This window comes from Petromyzon marinus, unplaced genomic scaffold (assembly GCF_048934315.1).
Source record: "Petromyzon marinus isolate PM22_M1 ecotype Great Lakes invasive population unplaced genomic scaffold, UKy_Petmar_22M1.pri1.0 PM_G_Scaffold_11, whole genome shotgun sequence".
NCBI classification, from domain to species: Eukaryota; Metazoa; Chordata; class Hyperoartia; order Petromyzontiformes; family Petromyzontidae; genus Petromyzon; species Petromyzon marinus.
Genome location: NW_027422662.1, coordinates 3,620,990 through 3,644,138, shown reverse-complemented (window position 1 = coordinate 3,644,138; position 23,149 = coordinate 3,620,990). Strand labels below are relative to the sequence as shown.

Sequence of the window (23,149 nt, the reverse complement as noted above, 5' to 3'; positions counted from 1 at the left end):
TTCGTATGCACAGGTAATCTCCGAGTTACTCCGGTTTCCTCTCACGAGCCAAACAAGCTACAAAGGAATTGGTCGAACATCTGAACGCTGGAACTTCATGAATACAAAATCTCAGAAACAAGTCAGGATTTCCTGAGTAAATGAACGGGAAAAAAATATTCTGACAGTATTATTATTATCACCCACGGATGCGCATATGAACGCCGTTTTGTCAACAGCGCTGGATGCAGCAACAATACGTTCCTAACCTGAAGCCACGAAAAACCTCCCCTATGCATTAAGTGCCTGGCATGAGCAATTCACATTTTTCAGATTCCGTATTCAAAGATCGCACGTGTCCAAAACCAACGGCGCCACGTTCAAGTTGAAACCGGTTCCTTGCGAAGCCTCGGGAGGTACCGGTGGGGCGAGTGGGAGGACGTGTCTCACGGTGGGCCCCCTCCCACCCCAAACTCCCCCTTCTCTCTCCTCGCCGTCCGCTCGATCTCCACCGCGGTTCTAGTTTCTGTACCGTGCCGCAACATCGGACCACAGCCTCTGCATGTCCTCCAGGCCCCTGGTCCAGAGCTCGCGTAGCTTCACCCAGCCGGTGCGCGCCGTTATCAGCAGGTAGTCGGCGTTCTGCGGGTATCGCAGGATCGTGTAGCGGGCCATGACCAGCGACTGGCAGAACCTGCGGGGAAAAGTAGACCATGTTGTTGTTGTCGCCGTTGCTGTCATGACGGTTAATATCGTTTGTTATTCAAGAGGGTTTTTGCTGCCGACTTGTTGATCGGCTGGGATTTTAGCGTCCAGGAATCGCAGCCATAGTTGGATCAAGTCTCGTGGTCAGCAGCAGAAGTGCCAGCAGAAGGAAAGTCGCCGTCTTCATCTTCCTCGTCTCCAGCAGCAGCAGCAGCAGCAGCGTGATCAGCAACATGATCGGAAACAACATCGCTATGAGTGTCTTTTCTATAATCATCATCACCGCCATCAGCAGCATCCGTAGAAGTGCTGTTAGCAACATCATGGTAATCAGCATTATTATGTCTTAACTGTTACTGATCCCCCCCGTTCACCAATACACATTAACCAACATGGTGAAGTATGGTCAACCACCGCGACGATCGACATGGCATTGGCAAGACCTTCATCATTGGTCTGATGAAGAGCTTTAAATAAATAATAAAGCACTTTTTTTGCCGCACAATCATCGAGTTTATCGGATTCTCGCCAGACCTGGATTAATTCTCGTTACGTAACCGCCACAGGTTTTTGAAGCCAACGTTTCCCGATGCGGCCAACGGCGATCGGGGCAGACCCGACCAAACCTGCCCCGGCCCCCCTCCCCACCTCCGCTCTCACCTGCACGCCACCAGGAAGTAAACGGCCCTCCTCTCGTCCTCGGTGAGGGCCTGCACGCTCTCGTAGCCGGCCAGGACGTGACCCCCGGCCTCCATCGCCTCTCCGCTCTCCACCATCATGTACATGATGGCCATGGCCAGGTCGTACACGTGGTAGCCGAACATCATCGAGTTGAGGTCCACAATGCCGGAGACGCGGTGCCGCGGCGCTCCCTCCGCCGACTTGGGCCCCTGCTGCTGCTGCTGCTGCTCGCTTCCCGCGGCCACCTCCTGCACCAGGATGTTGTCGTCATTGAAGTCACCGTGGATTATGCCTGCGGCGAGGGGGAAACGTCGAATTTGATTTCGTCCGTTGTCTTTTATTGTTGACCGTCCTCCCCTCGTCGCCGTTGTCATCGTTCGTGCCCGTGCCGTTTTTATTCCGGCCGCACGATTGGTGTTGCGCAAGCCGCGTGTGCGAGTCTAAGAACGGCCCCCGCAGAGTCTCAGTGAATCACCGACTTCTCCTGCCTTCAAAGACACATAATTACAATAACCCACCAGCGTCGTACAACCCTGTACAGGGGCGAGATATGGAGCGGTGTGTAGTGGTATGCACACCGCATCACGAGCCCTTGATTCCCGGCCATGGAGAATATCACTGATATCTGAACCAGTCCTGGGATCCTACCTACCTCCTCACCGACCAGCATGGTGAAGGAGGCAAAACAACCCCCATGACCCTACACAGCCTGGGAATGCCTTCGTCCAGATAGTGCATTGACAAAGGGCTGTACATTATTATTATTATTATGAGTATATGTGTAACAAAAACTGTTGAACACAATTTAGCATCCATTGAAAAATGATTTGGTAGAAATTACAATTATGATTTATATACAGTAGCGTCTGAATGTAATAACCCTGTCATTTGATTTCACCTGTGATCAGTGTCTGTGCGAGTGTCCCCCATTACATGCATGCCTTGTAATGCATCTGTGTATGCTGGGTAAAAGTAATCACGTGAAGCACATTGCAAAGAAAATGCTTGCCACAAATGAATCACAATACCTTGCTGATCTCGTCAAGCAGCATAAACCATCACGCGAATTCGGGTGATCCTCGCAGCGGCTTTTGGCTAACCATCGAACAAAGAAAGACGGTCACCGCATCGCGCGCTTTCAGATGCACTTCTGCGGCCGTCTGAAAAGCTCTTCTTTCCGATATTAGGAAGGCACTGGAGCTATGCACTTTTAAACCTAGATTGAACACTAATTTATTTTTGAACTGATTTTTTTGTGTTTAGTTTGTTGTCCTTCCCCCGCACCTCCGATTAGCACGGTTGGCTACGTACGGTGCGAAAGAAGTTCAACGTACACACGTACGTGGCACCCGTTGTGGCTTCAAGGCCTCGTCGGTGGCCTGAAGCGCCCCTCGCCCCCTGAGGCATGGAGCTACGTCCCGGGTGAAGCTGCGAGGCGAGCGTACATCTGGTAAACTTGTGCAGGTTGGGTTGGATCTCCTCGCGGAACTTGGCGATGACCTCCCTGACCAGACCCTGGTTGGGGTCGCCGTCCAGAGTGAAGAGGTAGGACTCGAGCAGGTGGGTGTTTGACAGGTTCCAGATGAAATCGTCTCGTTGCAGGGAGTGCAGGAACGGGTGCTCAAACTATGCAGATGTTTAAAAACGAAGGCGGTAAGATGACAAAAAATGCAATACGAGATTAACATCGCATTGACCAGTTGAGTACACATGTAAGTTAAAGGCAGCAAAACGTCAAGCTTAGCAAAGGATAGTCTTCGTTTCAGAAAAGATGTTCTCCTTGACTTATTTTCTCTTTGTTTTTTTTTCGGTAAAGTCACGTAGGTAAAACTATAAAATAAAAGAATAAATGAAAAAACAACTACATTTTTTTTCATTCTATCATTTTATAGTTTTACCTACGTGACTTTACCGAAAAAACCAAAGAGTATGAATCCTTGCAGTCACGAAAGCTAAAAATCTAGACTTATTATGCAGCTGAGGGTGGGGCTGCCCAAGTCGTGCGTGCGGCTGGCAAATGTTTGATTGGTATTTGTGAATAACAGGACACTTGAATGGATCTGAGAAGTAGTTTTGTGAGATCACCTTCTGTGGGCCATTCTCTAACCAGAGGTGATGCACAGAATGAGATGTTTTTTTCCATCTCATGACATGGCACCAATTAGCACAACTCATACAGCCCTTATCAAGGCACTGCCGTATTCAGTGTTGGTCATGTAGGGTGTTTGACCATACTTCGCCAAACTGGTCAGTGTAGGTTGGTGAAGGATAGAGGACAAGGGGGGGGGGGGTGGGGGGGGCAGGACTGGTTCAGATATCATTTGCCACGAATGTTAGCCGTGGCCGGAAATAAAACTCAGGTGGCCGGGTTCGTAGCGCAGTGTGCGCACAACTGCGCCACCGCTCCACCCCGACGCTTGGAATAAAATTTGGGGGGGGGGAAACAACAAAAATACGTTGTTCATAATAAAGGTTTTTGGGTTAGATCGCGTTTATTTATGAATGTGTTGTAACCCTCCACCACCCGACACGGCCAATCAGCAAAAAAAAGTGTCACGTTGACAAAAAGACAAATAATTCACTACTTTAGCCCACCGGTGTGTTGAAGAGTGAATCCACATTTACAGTTTGAGTACGACGTTTCGCTGGTAAATACATCCAGCATCATCGGGCAATTCGCCAGAATGGTAAAGCCCTCGCTTGCTCCCGGTTTTATATAGAGCAGCAGGGTGACGTCATCACTTAACTCATATCAGGTGCAGTGATTAGAGGCGGAGGGGAGGGGGTATTGTAATTATATAATCGATTAGTAATCAGTCATTGGTTATGATTAGTAATGAGTTGTAGATTAGTAATTCTTTAAATCAAAATGTAACGTGTATTATTTAATAATACGCTTCCAGGCCGCACTAAGCCTGTAGCTGTCAGAGCGATTAAAGTTATTCTTGTTCCTCTCAATTTCAATGGATTATCTAATTAGTCTTTGCCAGTAATAATTAATTTTACACACCACTGCAACATTGTCAAAATCAATTGAGTGTCCTTGTTGACAAGCATGTTCTGCCACTGCCGACAGTTGTGTTTGAGATAATTTAACATTTCTCTGATGTTCTTTTAGTCTTACGCTGATGTTACATCCCGTCTGCCCAATGTAGCAGCTGCCACATAAACAATTAATCCGATATACACCTTCTGTTGATAGTTAGGTAATGCGTCTTTAGTGCAAGATACTAGTTTTTGAATTTTGTGTACTGTACCAAATCTTACTGTAATGTTTTGCTTTTGCAAAACACGGGCTAATTTGTCAGTTACTCCTGAGATATATGGAATTTTTATTGTTTTAACAATCTGGTCGCTTTCAGCAGTATTGCTTTGCGATCGTGATTTGGCATTTAGTGCTCTGTTAATTTGAGCATTATTGTAGCCATTCTGTCGTAGTGCGTCTTTAACGTGTTTAATCTCTCTCACTAGACTCTCACCATCTGAGACTGTTTTAGCCCGATGTATGAGCATCTTGATAAGAGAGGATTTCTGAGCTGGATGATGATGTGATTCTGCATTCAGATAGGCATCAGTGTGCATTTGATTTCTGTAAACGCTGTGTTATTTTATACATCGGGCTAAAACAGTGTCAGATGGTGAGAGTCTAGTGAGAGAGATTAAACACGTTAAAGACGCACTACGACAGAATGGCTACAATAATGCTCAAATTAACAGAGCACTGAATGCCAAATCACGATCGCAAAGCAATACTGCTGAAAGCGACCAGATTGTTAAAACAATAAAAATTCCATATATCTCAGGAGTAACTGACAAATTAGCCCGTGTTTTGCAAAAGCAAAACATTACAGTAAGATTTGGTACAGTACACAAAATTCCAAAACTAGTATCTTGCACTAAAGACGCATTACCTAAATTATCAACTGAAGGTGTATATCGGATTAATTGTTTATGTGGCAGCTGCTACATTGGACAGATGGGACGTAACATCAGCGTAAGACTAAAAGAACATCAGAGAAATATTAAATTATCTCAAACACAACTGTCGGCAGTGGCAGAACATGCTTGTCAACAAGGACACTCAATTGATTTTGACAATGTTGCAGTGGTGTGTAAAACTAATTATTACTGGCAAAGACTAATTAGAGAATCCATTGAAATTGAGAGGAACAAGAATAACTTTAATCACTCTGACAGCTACAGGCTTAGTGCGGCCTGGAAGCGTATTATTAAATAATTCACATTACATTTTGATTTAAAGAATTACTAATCTACAACTCATTACTAATTATAACCAATGACTGATTACTAATCGATTATATAATTACAATACCCCCCCCTCCGCCTCTAATCACTGCACCTGATATGAGTTAAGTGATGACGTCACCCTGCTGCTCTATATAAAACCGGGAGCAAGCGAGGGCTTTACCATTCTGGCGAATTGCCCGATGATGCTGGATGTATTTACCAGCGAAACGTCGTACTCAAACTGTAAATGTGGATTCACTCTTCAACACACCGGTGGGCTAAAGTAGTGAATTATTTGTCTTTTTGTCAACGTGACACTTTTTTTGCTGATTGGCCGTGTCGGGTGGTGGAGGGTTACGACACATTTAGAAATAAACGCGATCTAACCCAAAAACCTTTATTATGAATAATATTGGTCGCGAAAGCCTACATGTTAAACTGACTAACTTCTATGGGGAGGATACTTTTCTTAAAACCAGAAAATTGGAGAAGCTCCGCATTAAGCGGATGAAATTGATATCTTCACTGGCGTTCCTCAAAAGGTGCAGAGATTCAAAGGTAATACCAAACGCAGTTAAAATAACACATCACATAAAGTCTTCTAAAGCTAACCAAATACTACACAGAGCTAGCGAATTATTATTAATAGAGAGAATACAGCACAATAGGAGTGAACTATCTTACATTTCGGAATCGCTAAAGCAGTTACACTTAGATATAAGCAATAGTGTATCTATGCATTATTGGAATATAATCGATAACATAACACAACAATCGGCTCATAATGTGTTTAAACTAACAAAAACTAACCAAATTAATCAATTTTCTAGACTACATAATAAACAAATCCCTACTGAAAACCAAAAATTTAAAAACAAAACCGTACTGAACTTGACTAACACTGTATTAACCGGTGACATGGTCTCTATCCTTTCTAAAGGCCTTAACTTTGCCGTTACCCCACGCACAATTCCAGTGGATGAGATCATTGCTGAGGTAGAATCAGCAGTTAGACTCCTTCCACATAATGAGGCAGAGATGACTAGACATGAGGTTGCTAAAATAATTGAGAATAGCAAAGTTCCAAAAGTAAATATTAGCTCTAACGAGGCAAAAGCCTTAAGAGAGCTGCGTGTAAACAAGGATATCCAAATCCTAGCAGCTGATAAAGGCCGCACTACTGTAGTGATGTCACGAGCCGATTATGATAATAAAATTAGAAATTTACTAGAAGAAAGCACCTACATTAAAATTAAACGAGATCCAACTAATACTTTAGAACGTAAGACCACTGCAATAAGTGCAAATTCATTAATCCCTAAAAATGAGCAATACCAAATTAAGCCAAGGGCCTCAAAACCACCTAGACTCTATGGGCTACCAAAGATTCATAAAATCGGCATCCCATTACGACCCATAGTCAGTACAATTGGCTCTGCCACATATCAATTAGCAAAATATATAACCCAACAAATACAGCCCTACATCGGTAGGACATCTTCATTCATAAAAAAAAATTCAGAACATCTTGTGAATGTGCTTAAAGATATTAAACTTACTCCTGATGATATTCTGGTAAGTTTTGATGTGATTTCTCTATTCACTAAGGTTCCAGTGGACGAATCGCTTAAATTACTTGATACACTAGTAAAGAATACCGGTTTACCAAAATATATTCCGAAACTTGCTGGCCATTGTTTAAATAACACTTACTTCTTATGGAGAGGGGATTTCTTTAAACAAAAGGAATGAGCAGCAATGGGTTCTTCTTTATCCCCTGCTACAGCAAATGTGTACGTGGAAAACTTTGAAATAAGAGCACTTGCCTCGAGCACATTAAAACCATCCTTTTGGTTTAGATATGTGGATGACACTTTGGTTGTCTGGCCACATGGTAAAGATACACTGAATGATTTTCTAAATCATCTCAATGCACAAAACCCGGCCATCCAGTTCACCATGGAAATGGAGGTGAATAACACACTCCCATTCCTAGATATTTTGCTTGGACATGGCCTAAACGGTAAAATAACACACAGCGTTTACAGAAAGCAAACGCACACTGATACCTATCTGAATGCAGAATCACATCATCATCCAGCTCAGAAATCCTCTCTTATCAAGACGCTCATACATCGGGCTAAAACAGTGTCAGATGGTGAGAGTCTAGTGAGAGAGGTTAACCACGTTAAAGACGCACTACGACAGAATGGCTACAATAATGCTCAAATTAACAGAGCACTGAATGCCAAATCACGATTGCAAAGCAATACTGCTGAAAGCGACCAGATTGTTAAAACAATAAAAATTCCATATATCTCGGGAGTAACTGACAAATTAGCCCGTGTTTTGCAAAAGCAAAACATTACAGTAAGATTTGGTACAGTACACAAAATTAAAAAAACTAGTGTCTGGGACTAAAGACGCATTACCTAAATTATCAACAGAAGGTGTATATTCGATTAATTGTTTATGTGGCAGCTGCTACATTGGACAGACGGGACGTAACATCAGCGTAAGACTAAAAGAACATCAGAGAAATATTAAATTATCTCAAACACAACTGTTGGCAGTGGCAGAACATGCTTGTCAACAAGGACACTCAATTGATTTTGATAACGTTGAAGTGTTGTGTAAAACTAATTATTACTGGCAAAGACTAATTAGAGAATCCATTGAAATTGAGAGGAATAAAAATAACTTTAATCGCTCTGACAGCTACAGGCTTAGTGCGGCCTGGAAGCGTATTATTAAATAATACATATTACAATTCCTTATAGGGGAAACACATACTAATTAACGGATTACTAACATAGCATATAATCACTAACACACATTACAACTAATTACTAATCTACAACCCATTACTAATCATAACCATTGACTGATTACTAATCTATTACATAATTACAATACCCCCCCCCCAATCCGCCTCTAATCACTGCACCTGATATGAGTTAAATGATGACGTCACCCTGCTGCTGCTCTATATAAAACCGGGAGCAAGTGGAGAGGGCTTTACCATTCTGGCCAATTGCCCGATGATGCTGGATGTATTTACGAGCGAAACGTCACAGTACTACTCAAACTGTAAATGTTGTGGATTCACTCTTCAACACACCGGTGAGCTAAAGTAGTGAACTATTTGTCTTTTGTCAACGTGACACTTTTTTGCTGATTGGCCGTGTCGGGTGGTGGAGGGTTACGACACATTTATAAATAACGCGATCTAACCCAAAAACCTTTATTATGAATAATATTGGTCGCGAAAACCTACGTGTTAAACTATATAAACTCGAAAAATCACAATGAACTTAAAGAGAAACCCAAGAAACTGTGTCCTGACTTTTGTACCGCCCTGTATAATAATCATTACCCCTCACCCCCTGTACCCCCCCACCCTCCGCAGTACCCCTCCTCACTCATCCACTCACTCACCGAGTCGCTCACACATTCACCCACCCATTTACTCACCCACTCACTCAGCCACTCACCCAATCACTCACCTGCTGGCTCACCCACTCACTCACTCACCCACTCACTTGCTCACTTACTCGCCCACTCACTCAGCCACTCACCCACCCACACACTCACCCATCCACTCATACACTCACTTGTCCAGTCGCTCACATACTCATCTACACACTCACCCACACACTCACCCAGTCGCTCCCTCACTCACACACTCACCCATTCGCTTACACACTCACACACCCACTCACTCACCCAGTCGCACACACACTCACTCACACACCCACTCACTCACCCAGTTGCTCACCCAGTTGCTCACTCACTCAAACAGTCACCCACCCACTCATCCACCCACACACTCACCTAGTCGCTCACCTAGTTGCTCACACACTCACCTCACACACTCACTCACTCACCCACTCACCCACACACTCACTCACCCAGTCGCTCACACACTCACCACCCACTCACCCACCCACTCACCCAATCACTCACCCACCCACTCACCCAGTCGCCAACACACTCACCTCACACACTCACTCACCCAGTTGCTCACCCAGTTGCTCACTCACACAGTCACCCACCTACTCATCCACCTACACACTCACCTAGTCGCTCACCCAGTCGCTCACATACTCACCTCACACACTCACTCACTCACCCACTCACCTACACACTCACTCACCCAGTCGCTCACACACTCACCACCCACTCACCCACCCACTCACCCAGTCGCCCACACACTCACCTCACACACTCACTCACTCACCCACTCACTCACTCACCCACCCACACACTCACTCACCCAGTCGCTCACACACTCACCTCACACACTCACTCACTCACCCACTCACTCACCCACCCACACACTAACCCAGTCGCTCACACACTCACCACCCACTCACCCACCCACTCACCCAGTTGCCCACACGCTCACCCACTCACTCACCCACTCTCTCAGCCACTCACCCACTCACTCACCCACTCGCTCACCCAGCCACTCACCCACTCGCTCACCTGCTCGCTCACCCAGCCACTCACCCAGCCACTCACTCACAACAATCGCCACTAATTGGCGGTGACGTCACCACGACGCTTGTGCCAGGCTCACGTGGTTAGCGGTAATCAATTGAAGGTGGAGGGGTTAATTAATTGAAGGTGGAGAGGGGCTTAATTAATTAATTACTGCTAACCACGTGAGCCTGGCACATGCGTCGTGGTGACGTCACCGCCAATTAGTGACGATTGTTGTGAGTGGCTGGGTGTGTGGGCGACTGGGTGAGTGGGTGGATGTGTGTGGGCGGGTGAGTGAGTGGGTGGTGAGTGTCTGGGTGAGTGTCTGGGTGAGTGGGTGGGCGACTGGGTGAGTGGGTGGATGTGTGAGTGTCTGGGTGAGTGGGTGGGTGAGTGGGTAGCCCCTCCACCTTCAATTAAGTAAATGAAGGTGGAGGGGTTACCAGCCCCTCCACCTTCAATTAATTAGCCACTATAGTGGTCGCAAATGCACCTGACAGAAGAGGCCGATTGGAATTGGCCCTCCACCCCACAGCACTGTCCGGCACCACGTGGAGGTAGGGAGTTGTTTTTGACAACAACAACAACAACCGCCATTCGCCACTAAGTGGCGGTGACGTCACCACGACGCTTGTGCCAGGCTATGTGCACCCTGAGGCCACGTGAAGTGTCGAACGCCCGCTGGCAGGTCACGGGGCAGACCCAGATGCCACGGGTCGACTGACTGAGATGAGTGGCTGATGCACCACCTGTGCCTCCTACTGCGCCAAACTCACCCACTCACCCAGACACTCACCCAGTCGCTCACCCACCCACTCACCCAGACACTCATACACTCACTCGTCCAGTCGCTCACATACTCATCTACACACTCACCCACCCCCTCACTCACCCAGTCGCACGCACACTCACACACCCACTCACTTACCCAGTTGCTCACCCAGTTGCTCACTCACACAGTCACCCACCCACTCATCCACCCACACACTCACCTAGTCGCTCACCCAGTCGCTCACACACTCACCTCACACACTCACTCACTCACCCACTCACCTACACACTCACTCACCCAGTCGCTCACACACTCACCACCCACTCACCCACACACTCACCACCCACTCACCCACTCACCCAGTCGCCCACACGCTCACCCACCCACTCACCCACTCTCTCAGCCACTCACCCACTCACTCACCTGCTCGCTCACCCAGCCACTCACCCAGCCACTCACAACAACCGCCACTAATTGGCGGTGACGTCACCACGACGCTTGTGCCAGAGTCACGTGGTAAGCGGTAATTAATTGAAGGTGGAGATGGTTTAATTAATTAATGCTAACCACGTGAGCCTGGCACAAGCGTCGTGGTGACGTCACCGCCAATTAGTGGCGGTTGTTGTGAGTGGCTGGGTGAGTGGGCGGGTGGGTGAGTGGGTGGCTGACTGCCGGGAGATCCGTCTCTGCATGTTCCATCCGAGCCGGATCCCGTTTCCAGGCCCTTCGCCTTCGGGTAGTAGGTCTCCATTTCTTAAGCTTTGCTCCGTGTGCGTCTCTCTCTCTCTCAATGCCCCTCCTTCCTAAGAGTGAAACGACTTCCCGTCCTTTAGCCGGCGCGGCGCGTCCATAATGAACACCGCATGCAGTGGGCCCGCCTATTTATGTTTTCTGCACCCTCACGGAACCCCCTCCTCCACCTCCCCCTTCACCCCCACGGATCAACAGCAGCACGAACGACGTGACAGCTTAAATGCCCCTACGCGTATGACAAGACGGCCAGCGCGAACGATCACAGCGAGCGTGGTTCGCCACGTGCGCACGTGCGAAGAAGTTCAACGCCGCTCGAACCATTCAGCGCGCGCTGATCCTGTTTATCTCGGAGACCAACGAAGTTGATTATTGAGTCCTCTGAAGTGCGCCACGAGGGGGTTGCGTTCGGCGGCGCCTTTCCCTACATCGCACGGCGTTGCGACCATTTGGCCGACTGGTGCGGCTGCAGACATAAGCGACCCCACGACATCAACACCCACGTCTGGGTTATATTATTATTGTTGTTGTTATAGCGTTGCCACCTTGTCCTGGTTTTCTCCCATAATCGTGGCTGTGCTGGGAATCCAGTAAACTGTTCCCCCCGGGGAAAGTTAAAAGTCTAGTTTTTTTGTCAGTTACGTAAGATTACAACTACACGAGATGATGCATTAACACGTGGTTTCTCCCATTTTCAGCTCATACAACGTATTATTCTCACGATATGTTTAAGTGGTTTGTCCCTCAGAGATGGCAACCCAAATCATATAAGTAGAATGACTGTGGAAGAAGACGTCGCTATTTCATCGTATTCATTACTTCGCCCAGTGTTGGTGTGCGTGTGTGTGTATCTTTGTGTGTGTGTGTGCATGCATCTGTGTCCCATGTAGTGTAGCGGTTAGTGCACTGCATCACGAACCCGGCTGCCCAAGTTCGATTCCCGCTCACGGCCAACACCGGTGACGATTATCTGAACCGGTCCTGGGTCTCCCCGAGGTCGACTCGGACTCAAATTAGTATCTGATGAGGTGTGTAAACATCGCCACTGCGGGGAGACAAAGGTGGCGACCGGGCGTGGTGCTGCCCACCCCCTCGCGTGCCACAGTGCCGACCTTCATAGACGCTGGCTAGCAGCACTTGCCCCAACAGTCTGTTAATGCTATACGAGGGGACCTTTGTGTTTTTTTTTGTGTCCCACATTACCTTCAGCCCGGTCGTGGGGCAGACGTCCTGGTAAGCAAACCGGGGCGAAGCTTTAGTCTTGCCGATAGCCTAAGTGGACCCCGACCTCTCCTGCACAGCGAAGAAGAGTTGGGCCCCGTGTGTCGACTGAGTGGGGTCGTCAAGGACACGGGGGTCGTCTAACGTTGACCTCGTCTCAAGTAATCTCGGCCAAAAGTCGCCCCCCGCCTCTACCGCAAAAAAAAAAAAAACCTCTACCTTTGGGCGTTTTTTTTTCGCGTTCCCAGTTTCAGGTTGCAAGCGATGAATTTATAATCAGGAACTTTGTGGTAATGTAGAAACTCGTGGCTGATTGTTACGGCTGCCGCTGTGGTGCTCACCTCCGTTGAGTCAGCGGTGAACACTCCCCATTCCCCATGGTGGGGAGTCAGTCCTCTCGAAGGCAACCCGCTATCTATAATGGGATCCTCGTTTTATTGTGCTTGCAGAGATGAGGGGCTAAATTGATCCCAGACTCGGGTGTGAACTCATCGCCTTGATTGTGAGATGGATTGTGAGTTGGATGCTCACTGCAGAAAAGCTGAGTGGACTTCATTCCTACCTCCCGGAAGAAGCTCTGATGAAGATATTGCCTCCGCATTCCAAATGTTCCAGGAAAGCACTTGGCCCATAAACAACTGATGCTGGCAAAGCAAAGATGGCATTTTCCAGCTACCGTATTAACCCACCAATTGGAGCCACACATGCCACCGTTTCATAAACATAACTCCTGTCCCACCGCCCGACCACCTTGCGACACATTGTTCCGCACATCCGATCAGCACAGTTGGCTACGTACGGTGCGAAAGTTCAACATATATGATTATTTTAATGGCTTAGTTGCCTATCACTTCACATCATTAGCCCCAAAGTTTCGCTACTCAGTAATATACGTACAGTGAGGGAAAAAAGTATTTGATCCCCTGCTGATTTTGTACGTTTGCCCACTGACAAAGAAATGATCAGTCTCTAATTTTAATGGTAGGTTTATTTGAACAGTGAGAGACAGAATAACAACAACAAAATCCAGAAAAACGCATGTCAAAAATGTTATAAATTGATTTGCATTTTAATGAGGGAATAAGCATTTGACCCCCTCTCAATCAGAAAGATTCCTGGCTCCCAGGTGTCTTTTATACAGGTAACGAGCTGAGATTAGGAGCACACTCTTAAAGGGAGTGCTCCTAATCTCAGCTTGTTACCTGTATAAAAGACACCTGTCCTAATGTGAATCCATTTCATTAGAACAAATCACTATAATTCCCATGTTATCGAAAATGTATTCGATTACATTTTCCACTCACGACCAACGTCAATTCCAATGCAGTCCCAATAGGGATCGATGCCATCGGCTTCATTTTTGACCACTATCAATTCGCATTTGTTATCCCCATAGAATCGATCCGAGTTTTAATTTAACCTTGAATCGATTTTCTCAGCACATGGCTTGGGTGAGGAGAACGCGTGGCTGCGTGTGGGGTTCATGGCGATGTCGAAACTCTACAAACTTGGCCTACTCTTCTCCTTCATCCTGCCTCTCCTCCTCCACCACCACCACCTCGTCACGTGCAGCAGCCACGGTGAGCAGAGCCGGAGGTGATCGATAAATCGGGTGCCAGTTTGTGTGATTGTGGGGGGAGCGGTGGTGCAGTGGTTAGCGCACTGTGTGTGAGTGAGTGTGTGGGGAGTGGTGGTGCAGTGGTTAGCGCAGGGGGAGTGGTGGTGCAGTGGTTAGCGCAGTGTGTGTGAGTGGTGGTGCAGTGGTTAGCGCACTGTGTGAGTGTGTGGGGAGTGGTGGTGCAGTGGTTAGCGCACTGTGTGTGTGGGGAGTGGTGGTGCAGTGGTTAGCGCACTGTGTGTGAAGGGGAAGTGGTGGTGCAGTGGTTAGCGAACTGTGTGTGAAGGGGGAGTGGTGGGGCAGTGGTTAGCACACTGTGTGTGTGTTTGGGGAGTGGTGGTGCAGTGGTTAGCGCACTGTGTGGGTGGGAAGTGGTGGTGCAGTGGTTAGCGCAGTGTATGTGTGTGGGGAGTGGTGGTGCAGTGGTTAGCACACTGTGTGTGTGAGTGTGTGGGAAGTGGTGGTGCAGTGGTTAGCGCACTGTGTGTGTGGGTCTTTGTGTGGTCTTCCCACCCAGCCCCTCGTGTGGGTGTTGAAACGGACGGCCAGGTCACGGCGGTCGTCGGCCAGAAGGTGGCGGTGCTGCGCTGCGTCCTGTGGGGTGCGGCCGTGGTGGTGGTGCAGGCCAACTGGCTGAAGGCCTCCCGTGACGACGTCTGGGCGGGGGCCAATTTGGCCGCGCTCAGCCCGCTGCACGGCACGGCGTACTCCAACTCGTCCCTCGCGGGCCGACTGCGGTTCCGCAGTGGGGGGCCGCCCGGCGACGTCTCGCTGGAGCTGCTGGACGTGCGTCATGGCGACGGGGGCCTCTTCCTCTGTCGTGTGGCCACCTTCCCCCACGGCAACTTCGAGGGGAGGGTCAACCTCTCTGTCATCGGTGAGAATTGGCACTGCCCCACACAGAGACCCATAGACTCATCACACAGAGACCCATAGACTACTCACACAGAGACCCATAGACTCACCACACAGAGACCCATAGACTCATCACACAGACACCCATAGACTACTCACACAGAGACCCATAGACTCATCACACAGAGACCCATCGACTCATCACACAGACACCCATAGACTCATCACACAGAGACCCATCGACTCATCACACAGACACCCATAGACTACTCACACAGACACTCATAGACTACTCACACAGAGACCCATAGACTATTCACACAGAGACCCATAGACTACTCACACAGAGGCCCATAGACTCATCACACAGAGACCCATCGACTCATCACACAGACACCCATAGACTACTCACACAGACACTCATAGACTACTCACACAGAGACCCATAGACTACTCACACAGAGACTCAGACTACTCACACAGACACCCATAGACTACTCACACAGATACCCATAGACTACTCACACAGAGACCCATAGACTACTCAGACTACTCACACAGAGACCCATAGACTCATCACACAGACACCCATCGACTCATCACACAGACACCCATAGACTACTCACACAGAGACCCATAGACTACTCACACAGAGACTCAGACTACTCACACAGACACCCATAGACTACTCACACAGAGACCCATAGACTACTCACACAGAGACCCATAGACTACTCACACAGAGACCCATAGACTCATCACACAGACACCCATCGACTCATCACACAGACACCCATAGACTACTCACACAGAGACCCATAGACTACTCACACAGAGACTCAGACTACTCACACAGACACCCATAGACTACTCACACAGAGACCCATAGACTACTCACACAGAGACCCATAGACTACTCACACAGAGACCCATAGACTCATCACACAGACACCCATCGACTCATCACACAGACACCCATAGACTACTCACACAGAGACCCATAGACTACTCACACAGAGACCCATAGACTACTCACACAGAGACCCATATACTCATCACACAGAGACCCATAGACTACTCACACAGAGACCCATATACTCATCACACAGAGACCCATCGACTCATCACACAGACACCCATAGACTCATCACACAGAGACCCATAGACTACTCACACAGAGACCCATAGACTCATCACACAGAGACCCATCGACTCATCACACAGACACCCATAGACTCATCACACAGAGACTCATAGACTACTCACACAGACACCCATAGACTACTCACACAGAGACCCATAGACTACTCACACAGAGACTCATAGACTACTCACACAGACACCCATAGACTACTCACACAGAGACCCATAGACTACTCACACAGAGACCCATAGACTACTCACACAGACACCCATAGACTACTCACACAGAGACCCATAGACTACTCACACAGAGACTCATAGACTACTCACACAGACACCCATAGACTACTCACACAGAGACCCATAGACTACTCACACAGAGACCCATAGACTACTCACACAGAGATCCATAGACTCATCACACAGAGACCCATCGACTCATCGCACAGACACCCATAGACTCATCACACAGAGACGCATAGACTGCTCACACAGACACCCATAGACTACTCACACAGAGACCCATAGACTACTCACACAGAGACCCATAGACTACTCACACAGAGACCCATAGACTACTCACACAGAGCCCCATAGACTACTCACACAGACACCCATAGACTACTCACACAGGGACCCATAGACTCATCACACAGAGACCCATCGACTCATCACACAGACACCCATAGACTCATCACACAGAGACCCATAGACTACTCACACAGACACCCATAGACTACTCACACAGAGACCCATAGACTCATCACACAGAGACCCATAGACTCATCACTACTCACACAGACACCCATAGATTACTCACACAGAGACCCATAGACTCATCACACAGACACCCATAGACTACTCACACAGAGACCCATAGACTACTCACATAGAGACCCATAGACTCATCACACAGACACCCATAGTCTACTCAGACAGAAACCCATAGACTCACACAGAGACCAAAAGCTCGTTATCTTCTGCAGATGTAGATGCCACTGGTTCTTCACGCTCTGCAGATGTAGATGCCACTGGTTCTTCACGTTCTGCAGATGTAGATGCCACTGGTTCTTCACGTTCTGCAGATGTAGATGTCACTGGTTCTTCACCTTCTACAGATGTAGATGCCACTGCTTCTTCATGTTCTACAGATGTAGATGCCACTGGTTCTTCACGTTCTCTTCACATTCCACAGATGTAGATGCCACTGGTTCTTCACATTCTACAGATGTAGATCCCATTGTTTCTTCATGTTCTACAGATGTAGATGCAACTCGTTCTTCATAATCTGTAGATGTAGATGCCACCAGTTTTTCATATTCTGTAGATGCCACTTGTCCTTCTCGTTTTGCAGATGTAGATGCCACTGGTTTTTCACGTTCTACAGATGTAGATGCCACTGGTTCTTCACGTTCTACAGATGTAGATGCCACTGGTTCTTCTCGTTTTGCAGATGTAGATGCCACTGTTTCTTCACGTTCTGCAGATGTAGATGCCATTGGTTCTTCTCGTTTTGCAGATGTAGATGCCACTGGTTCTTCACCTTCTGGAGATGTAGATGCCACTGGTTCTTTACGTTCTGCAGATGTACATGCCACTGGTTTTTCGTATTCTGTTGATGTTAATGTCACTGGTTCTTCTCGTTTTGCAGATGTAGATGTCACTGGTTCTTCACCTTCTGGAGATGTAGATGCCACTGCTTCTTCACTTTCTGGAGATGTAGATGCCACTGGTTCTTCACGTTCTACAGATGTAGATGCCACTGGTTCTTCACGTTCTACAGATGTAGATGCCACTGGTTCTTCACGTTCTACAGATGTAGACGCCACCACCGCCGTCTGTTGCACGCCAGTTGAACTCACGACTTTCGGTCCGAACAGGCAACTCGACACACAAACAGGTTTGTTCGCATCTCTGAATGTTGCATGCGTGTGTGTCCTAGTATGTGTGTGGGTGCAACCATGTGTGTTGGTGCGTGTCTGTCCGTGTGCATGCAAGTGTGTCCGTGTGCATGCATATCTGTCCGTGTGCGTGTGTGTGTGCCTGTCCGTGGGCGTGTCCCTGTTCTGGCCACCCATCCCCTCGTTTGTCACAATCAAGGCCTTCATAGTTGCTGATACTCGCTAGCGGCACCTGCCCCAACAGTCTGCTAGGGCTTTTACGGGGGAACTTTGTCTCTGTCTGTCCTTCATCTCACTCCCTCAACCCGCAACGCCTGGGTGCAAGCAGCACGAGCCTTAAAGTGCACCTAGCCTGGCGCGTGTTGTCATTGCGGTGGTTGTTGTCGCGATGGTTGTTGTCGTCGTGCTACAGCAGCACGCTAACGCCACGCGGGGGATCGTTGTGCCACGCAGAGAAGGTGGCGGAGGCGGCGGCGGCGGGCTGGGCCAGCTGGGCCATTCCGGCCGCAATCCTCGCCGTGTCCCTCGCCCTGGCAGCCAATCTGCTGCTCTGCTGCCGCCACCGCCGGCAGCGGTAGCGTCGTCACGAGCCCTGGGGCCCCACGTGAGTCGCTCGCTTCTCTCGGACGTCGGGCGGACGTTGGCGGTGCCTGCGGGGTTACCTGTGTGACGACCTGCCGCTGTGCCCCCCCCACCACCCCCCCCGCTACCTCACCACCCCCCCCCCCGCTACCCCCCCACCACCCCTCCACTACCCACATGCGTGCAGGGAGGAACCCCCCACTCTCCCCAAGCCACCGCGGAGAAACGCGGAGGACGACCTTGGCTACGTGAGTGGCACACCGCCCGCGCACAGAGGCCCATTCCATCCGTGTCTCTCTCTGTATTCTGTGTAGTGTATAGTGTAGTGTATAGTGTAGTGTATAGTAGTGTAGTGTATACAGTGAGGGAAAAAAGTATTTGATCCCCTGCTGATTTTGTACGTTTGCCCACTGATAAAGAAATGATCAGTCTATAATTGAATGGTAGGTTTATTTGAACAGCGAGAGACAGAATAACAAAAAAAATCCAGAAAAGCGCATGTCAAAGATGTTATAAATTGATTTGCATTTTAATGAGGGAAATAGGTATTTGACCCCCTCTCAATCAGAAAGATTTCTGGCTCCCAGGTGTCTTTTATACAGGTAACGAGCTGAGATTAGGAGCACACTCTTAAAGGGAGCCATTGGTGGGCGGGCGAGCGGTGAGCAACTTCTGGCCACCCCAGGGGCGGGGGGGGGGGGGTGGAGTCGGTCACCGTCTCTCTTATTTATTCTGACCCGCGCAGGTTTTCAAAGACGAAGATGACGACGAGGAAGGGGAGGAAGATGTTTGAGAAGCGGCGTGGGGGGGGGGGGTGCCCGAGGAGGGAGAGTGCTCCACCTTGCCGTGCTCCACCTTGCCGTGCTCCACCCTGCCGTGCTCCACCTTGCCGTGCTCCACCTTGCCGTGCTCCACCTTACCGTGCCTCCAGTTGCCGGGGCAACGCTGGGGATTGTCGCCGTGGGCGGCTTCACGAGCGGATGAACCCCCGCGTGCGACGATCTGGACTGTAGCGGAGACTGCAGGGATTCATCTTCTTTGTTCTTCCGGTAAAGTCACCACGTAGAAGGGAATTAATAAAAATAAAACATAACGTGATAAGATTCTCCCGACGTTTCGGCTGCTTGTGTTGTGGCCGAGACGTCGTGAGAATTTTATTATTTTATGTTTTATTTTTATTATTGTATTATTTCCCTTCTACGTGACTTCACCGAAAGAACCAAGAAGATTTGTTGTTGTTGTGTGATCCCAACAATCAGTGCCAAAGTTTGGCTTTTGACTTTTGTTTTTTTGGGGGGGGGGGGATTTTTTTTTACGAAAGAGCTCTCTGTTACTGGACACAGTTTTTTATTATTTTATTTTAGACTCGTGACGGTCTCTCACCTGCCAGTGCTTTCCCCCGGCATGTGCCGTTGGAAGGGAGGCGACTGGGCATGGTGCCAGGGAGCCAGGGAGAGGGGGGTGGGGGGGGGAGAATTTAAATTCGCCCTCGCGTGGCTGGGGGTCAACGAGCGGCGACATCGGCACGGTCCGTCACGACGTCCGGCACGAAGGGAGTTCCACATGTGCCGGCCGGCCGGCGGTTTATATTATTGTTTTATCGAGGCAACAAGCGGCGTCACGAGGCGCGTACAACGCCGTGAGCCTTCGTGCGCCCCGTCAGCGTCTCAGTTTTTTATTTCTCCCCGAACCCGGCCAGTTTCATCGGCCGCTCCCGCGATGCCGCGGTACTTTCATAGTTTGACACTGTTGGTTTTCGGCGAACCGATATCAGCCGGGTTAGATTGTGTAAAAAAATCAATGTACAAATGTGGCTGTCGCCTGATGAAGCTGGTTGTTGTGATTGCTGGCGAAATGTCACGGTATCCAGAGTGCAAATGTTGTTGCTTGGCTCGCTAACCCACCAGTGTGCTGTACTAGTGTACTACACTACACACTACACTACACACTATATATACTACACTATGTATACTACACTATACACTACACTATACACTACACACTATATATACTACACTATGTATACTACACTATACACTACACTATACACTACACACTATATATACTACACTATGTATACCACACTATACACTACACTAGACACTACACTATACACTACACTATACACTACACTATATATACTACACTATATATACTACACTACGCACTATACACTACACACTATATCAGGGGTCGGGAACCTTTTTGACTAAGAGAGCCATGAAAGCAAAAAATTTGGAAATTTATTTCAGTGAGAGCCATATAATATATTTTAAAAGTGAATTCAACTAAATGTCAGTATAATAAGCCTCTGAATGTATTCTTTTAAATAATGTTGTTATAACACTCACCATTAATGCGACTTCTGGTGCTGCATGGATTTGCTGATGTCTTTGTAGTCGGGTTGGTACTTGGTGAGGTTAAGCTTCATGCAAGCGTTGAGGCTTTCATCCGTTAAACGTGATCGTAGGTTGGACTTGATGTTTTTAAGATGTGAGAATGACTGCTCACATGCATACGTAGATCCAAACATGGTCAATACAGCAATACTCACACGCTGCAGTGTGTGGTATGTGACAGGAAGCGCGTTACAAGTTTTGAGAATCAGCTGGTCTTCGGGTTGGAGTTTTTTCATTTCTGTCCACATGTGCTTGCTCGCCAACTCCGCTTTCTGTCGTGTGATTCTTTCCAAATCTTCATTCAGTGACTTGAACTTATTCACCCACATGTCTGAGGCCTTCAGGTCAGCCACTTCTGCTTCAAAATCTCTGACGGAGACACCAGGGATGTAATTCAGGTCGGCTGTGTTCAGTGAACACTCGTTTGGATGGGTGATGAACTTAAAAAGACGAGTGTGCTCACGAAATTCTCCAAAGCGTGCTTTGAAGGACTGTAGGAGACTGGATGTGCAGCCAGCTAGTTGGTGGAGATCAAGGTTTTGAATGGGCTCACTTGCTGTGCATGCATCTTTAAATTGGCTCAGTTTTTCAAAATGTAATAAACGACCTGTTTCAAGATCCGTGATGAAAAGCTCCAGCTTGTTTTCAAAAGCAAATACAGCTTGTTGAAGGGATAACACTGTATTTCCAATGCCTTGCATTTTCACGTTGAGCTGGTTCAGATGTTCAGTCAGATCTACGAGATAGTAAAACTTGAGGAGCCACTCGGTGTCGGCTAGCTCAGGATGCCCGACGCCTTTCATTTCAAGGAAAGTCCGGATTTCGTTCAGGCAAGCCGCAAAACGGCTAAGCACCTTCCCTCTTGACAACCAACGCACATTGCTGTGCAAAAGCAGACCAGGATAGTTATTTACAACTTCATCCAGCAGTGTTTTAAACTGGCGATCATTTAAGGCTCGGGCAACAATAAAGTTGATCACACGAATGACCAGCGACATCACTTCGCCAAACTGCCTGTCACACATCTGAGCACAAAGTGCCTCCTGGTGTATAATGCAATGGAAACTTAGGATGGGTCTATTTTCATGTTCACGGAGAAGCGCCACAAATCCTTTGTTTTTCCCCACCATACACGGAGAACCATCAGTACACACTGAGAGAAGTTTATCCATAGGTAGACTTTTTTCTTGAGCAAACTCCATGAAAGACTTGAATAAATCCTCACCTCTTGTGGACCCTTTTAATGGCAGAACAGCAAGACTTTCTTCGCGCAGTGTGACACCAACAGCATATCTTGCAATCACGCTGAACTGCGACAAATGGCTCACGTCTGTTGACTCATCCAAAGCCAGAGAAAAGAACGGCGCTGCATTTATGTCCTTCACTTGCGTTTCCTCCACTTTGTTTGCCATCACGATGGTACGATCATGAACAGTTCTTGCCGACAGAGGCATGTCTTGTATCCGTTTGATTATCTTGTCTTTGTTCGGAAGATCATCAAAAAGTTCATTGGCTACATCCAGCATGAACGTTTTAGCATACTCGCCATCTGTGAATGGTTTTCCGTTCCTCACTATTGCTAAAGAACCAGCAAAGCTAGCCGAATTATAGTCACCTTGCCGGGTCCATACGCGGAGTTGCTGCTGGCTAGCTTGCACCCTGCTCAGAAGCTCTTGGCACGCTTTCTTTCTGCTGTCTCCCGCAGGGTATTTTGATGCAAAGGTAGCGTGGCGCGTGTCGAAGTGCCGCTTTACATTCGACCGTTTCAACGATGTAATTTTGTCATTGCAAATTAGACACACCGCAGAAC

At 48.1% G+C, this 23,149-nt stretch overlaps 2 protein-coding genes across 2 annotated transcripts; one reads left to right on the top strand and one right to left on the bottom strand.

Annotated features, from left to right (window-relative positions):
* Positions 1-1,340: 1,340 nt before the first annotated feature.
* Positions 1,341-11,562, bottom strand: LOC142908971 (hydroxylysine kinase-like). Its single transcript, XM_076059655.1, has 3 exons — positions 11,536-11,562; positions 2,811-2,991; positions 1,341-1,657 (listed from the first exon to the last, which is right to left on the bottom strand). The coding sequence occupies exons 1-3, from the start codon at positions 11,560-11,562 to the stop codon at positions 1,341-1,343; spliced, it is 525 nt and encodes a 174-aa protein (XP_075915770.1).
* On the top strand, positions 11,502-21,602 carry LOC142908935 (uncharacterized). Its single transcript, XM_076059608.1, has 7 exons — positions 11,502-11,606; positions 14,281-14,421; positions 14,977-15,336; positions 18,109-18,357; positions 18,812-18,962; positions 19,128-19,188; positions 19,686-21,602. The coding sequence occupies exons 1-5, from the start codon at positions 11,561-11,563 to the stop codon at positions 18,934-18,936; spliced, it is 921 nt and encodes a 306-aa protein (XP_075915723.1). The 5' UTR covers positions 11,502-11,560; the 3' UTR covers positions 18,937-18,962; positions 19,128-19,188; positions 19,686-21,602.
* Positions 21,603-23,149: the final 1,547 nt, after the last annotated feature.